The sequence below is a fragment of the Nelusetta ayraudi genome, unplaced genomic scaffold, assembly GCF_046127955.1.
Source record: "Nelusetta ayraudi isolate G7.1 ecotype Tasmania unplaced genomic scaffold, CSIRO-AGI_Nayr_v1 ptg000026l, whole genome shotgun sequence".
Taxonomy (NCBI): Eukaryota; Metazoa; Chordata; class Actinopteri; order Tetraodontiformes; family Monacanthidae; genus Nelusetta; species Nelusetta ayraudi.
In genome coordinates this window covers 10,615,001-10,618,025 of record NW_027466076.1, presented here as the reverse complement: position 1 = coordinate 10,618,025, position 3,025 = coordinate 10,615,001, and the positions used below count along the sequence as shown (strand labels likewise).

Below are 3,025 nucleotides of genomic sequence, written 5' to 3'. Positions count from 1 at the left end.
TCGGGTGAGGTCTGCAATTTTGTCGGTGTATTTTGAGTTTCAAATCGAGGGCAAACGTCAGGCCTCATTTGCATGTGGACTGAGCAGTGTGGAGTTTCTCTATTGGTACAGAATCACCAATCTGGGCTAGCAGTCCTTTCTTTCCCAATGCAAATGCATGTTGGTTTGTGGCAAACTCTGTTTTTGCTGGCATTTGGGGAAGGAAGAGACATAACTATGTTCAGAGGCAATAATATGTATTAGCTACTGTGTGTTGTTCAAATGAGAAGGACTTTCTCAAAATAAAAGTCAACCCTGACCAAGAATGGAACTCCTGTTCATTGCGTGAGGCCTTGTAAGAAAATGCAGATGCCTTTTTTTTTCTTTTTGTTTCTCATGTTAAGGTGGCGATGCACATGGCACAAAACTGTCACATTTGAATGATTTTAAAGCCACCTGGTGAAACTCAAGTGAAAGGGTTTTTCCACAGCAGATAAATCTCAAAAAGGATGTGGATCACAAAGCTTCAGCAATGACCAAACAAAACACAACGCAGGTCACACTATATTTAGATCAGCAGAGAGGCAGCCACACCTTCCTGAAACTCAAAAGAAATAACAAATAAATATTTAAACAGCACTGAACATAAAGGGTATGGTGCTTGATTGTTTTTTCTTTTTAATAACCGTTCATTCTGCAATACATCTGGCTTTATTCAATAAATAACTAAATGAGGTTTACTGGTTTGAAAAGACATCTGTAAATTTTATCAATCTGAAAAATGCAAACATGAGATGTGAGGCTGACACATGAGGCTTATTGGCTGTTTTTTTTGTTTTTAAATAAGTCATGTGACCAGGGGGTCTGACTTTTCAAAGCTACTTCCTCTGGCCCACAGCCCAGCAGGATGACTCCAGTAATCCAGGAAACAAAACCCCAAACATTGAAGTGAGCGCGCAAATATTCAATGGACTTCAGAACAAGACAGTGAAAGCAGGTAAAGTTCAGGCTATAGAACTCAAGTAGTTATCAAAAAAACAAGTGATTGCTTAAAGTGTAGAGGACGTCTTTATTTTGCCACAGCTAATGTTCAAGAATGACTTGGCTTAGCTGTTCAGATTTATCTCTGCCCTCGCAATCGCATCGGAGACGCAGACGTTTGCATGAAGTCAAATTATACTGGCACGTATAAATAAAAAGAGAACAATTCGATTCAAGATTCACTCAGTAGCACGTGAAACTCATTGATTAGGTCTACCCTAAGGCTGTTCCAGGAACCAGATGCACAATTGCACAACGTAAAGAATTCACACAAAGTCTCAACAAAATCAGCAAAACACTCCCAAAGGACCTTTCTCGATAAAGTGGTTTGCCAGTGAGTGCAGGCTCACATTCTGTAACGTGCTCAGACAGGAACTGGCAGCATCCTGCTGTCATGGCATGCGGTTGAAAACCTTTTTTTAATTTATTTAAATATTTCATATGTTCACCAGACACTGAGCGTTATGTTTAAATTCCTTCCAAAATAAAAAACAAAAAAGAACAACCTTCATTCAGCGGCAGCCAAGCTGGACGTGGTGCAAAGTCTCTATAAATATACAGTATTCCAGAAGTTGACAGATGTAGGATCTGCATTAGGTTTTGTTTTAAATATTATGTTTTGCCATGCATCCCGGGAGATCAGGGATCAGGGTGAGGTGTGCAGCGGATGGGGGGCGGGGGGTTCATTCACTTCCTGTATCAGTCGTAACGTTGCATGTGCTCCAGTTATTTGCTCCACTCTCCGTGTTCTTCCCGTTCCACGTCAGACATCGTCAAATATTCGGCTCCGCGAGGACGACATGGACAAGTAGCGCCCCCCGGCGTGCCTGAGAAGACGCAATACAGCGAACATGAATGCACTGCAAAAGCTGATGATGCTTATCGAGAGAAAAGTCAAGACTGCTGAAGTAGAGAAAGGCGCGGCGCTTATTGGCGCGCAAGAAATTGGCCGGAAACAAATAGGTGTTTTTGGCGCCATCTTGTGGTGTCCAGCGGTACTACGGCAAACTCCGACTGAATTTTGAAGAGCGGAAGTGTTTTACTTGTAATTGCCACACGCAGACTCTTCAAGTTTAAAGGTCCAGTGTGTAAAATTTGGCGCGATTTTTGATTTTTAAATTGGTAAAAGCTCAACATTCTTACCATAACTACGTTTATAAAAGTACACTGTACACTATACACTATAGAAGTCATTTGGTTGTCCTACCCTTAGAACTAGGGACCAGGGATGTCCCAATCACACTCTTTGGTCCCGAACCAATTTTTTCATGATGAGTAATTGCCGATCCCATTTTTTTTCCTGATCCAATCTTTATTCTTACCTTGAATAAACTGAATCCTTTGGATTCAGACTTTTCTGGTATTGCATTGCTAAATGAATTTTGATTGCTTAAATAATTGACTTCTAATTGCATTTAATGGCATTTAAATGGGGTTAGACTAATGCTGTGCTGTGACTCCGGGGTAATCTGACTGCGGGGTGGTGCTCACCTTCCAGACTCCGTCTCCAGCGGGTTGTCCGTGAGAGCGTCAGCGTTGAAGTCCAGAGGTTCGGCGTCCTGCAGCAGCTCGATGCAGTCCCTCTCTGAGCGGCCCGCCGACCGGGAATACTTTGCCTCTGCACAAACCGGCAGAATGCGTCGTAGGATGTCGCTCTTCGCGACGTTGAATGGCGCTCACAAAATCCGCCGGCGGAGAAACTTACGTCTGTTGTTGCTGGGCGGGACCGTGTCCGAGTAGCTGGTCTCCTTCATTTCATGGCTGCTCCTGTTCCTGGCCGTGTAATCTTCCCGCGTGTTTCCGTAACGCTCCTTCCACTCCTGCAAAACATTGCGTGCGTACAACCTTTTCCTTCTGGCCTGATCCTCTTTGAACGTTCTGTGTCTTCTATCGCAAAGAGTATTTCAAAAATGCCAGCAAAAGGACAGAACTGATGTCTCTTCATCATCCTGCGGTTTTATTATCTGCTCCATCATTAATGTCTCAACACTCACCCTCCGCCTGT

General features: G+C 43.3%; 1 protein-coding gene across 1 annotated transcript in view; it reads right to left on the bottom strand.

The window, feature by feature from the left end:
- Positions 1-1,109: 1,109 nt before the first annotated feature.
- Positions 1,110-3,025, bottom strand: part of lmbrd2b (LMBR1 domain containing 2b) — a 9,000-nt gene continuing 7,084 nt past the window's right edge. The window contains exons 15-18 of the mRNA XM_076029822.1: positions 3,015-3,025; positions 2,726-2,840; positions 2,512-2,638; positions 1,110-1,847 (exon numbers count right to left, since the gene is read on the bottom strand). The exon at positions 3,015-3,025 is cut by the window's right edge and continues 36 nt beyond it. Of these exons, the coding sequence (XP_075885937.1) occupies positions 1,784-1,847; positions 2,512-2,638; positions 2,726-2,840; positions 3,015-3,025 (317 nt within the window). The 3' untranslated portion in view covers positions 1,110-1,783. The remainder of the gene's footprint in view (positions 1,848-2,511; positions 2,639-2,725; positions 2,841-3,014) is intronic.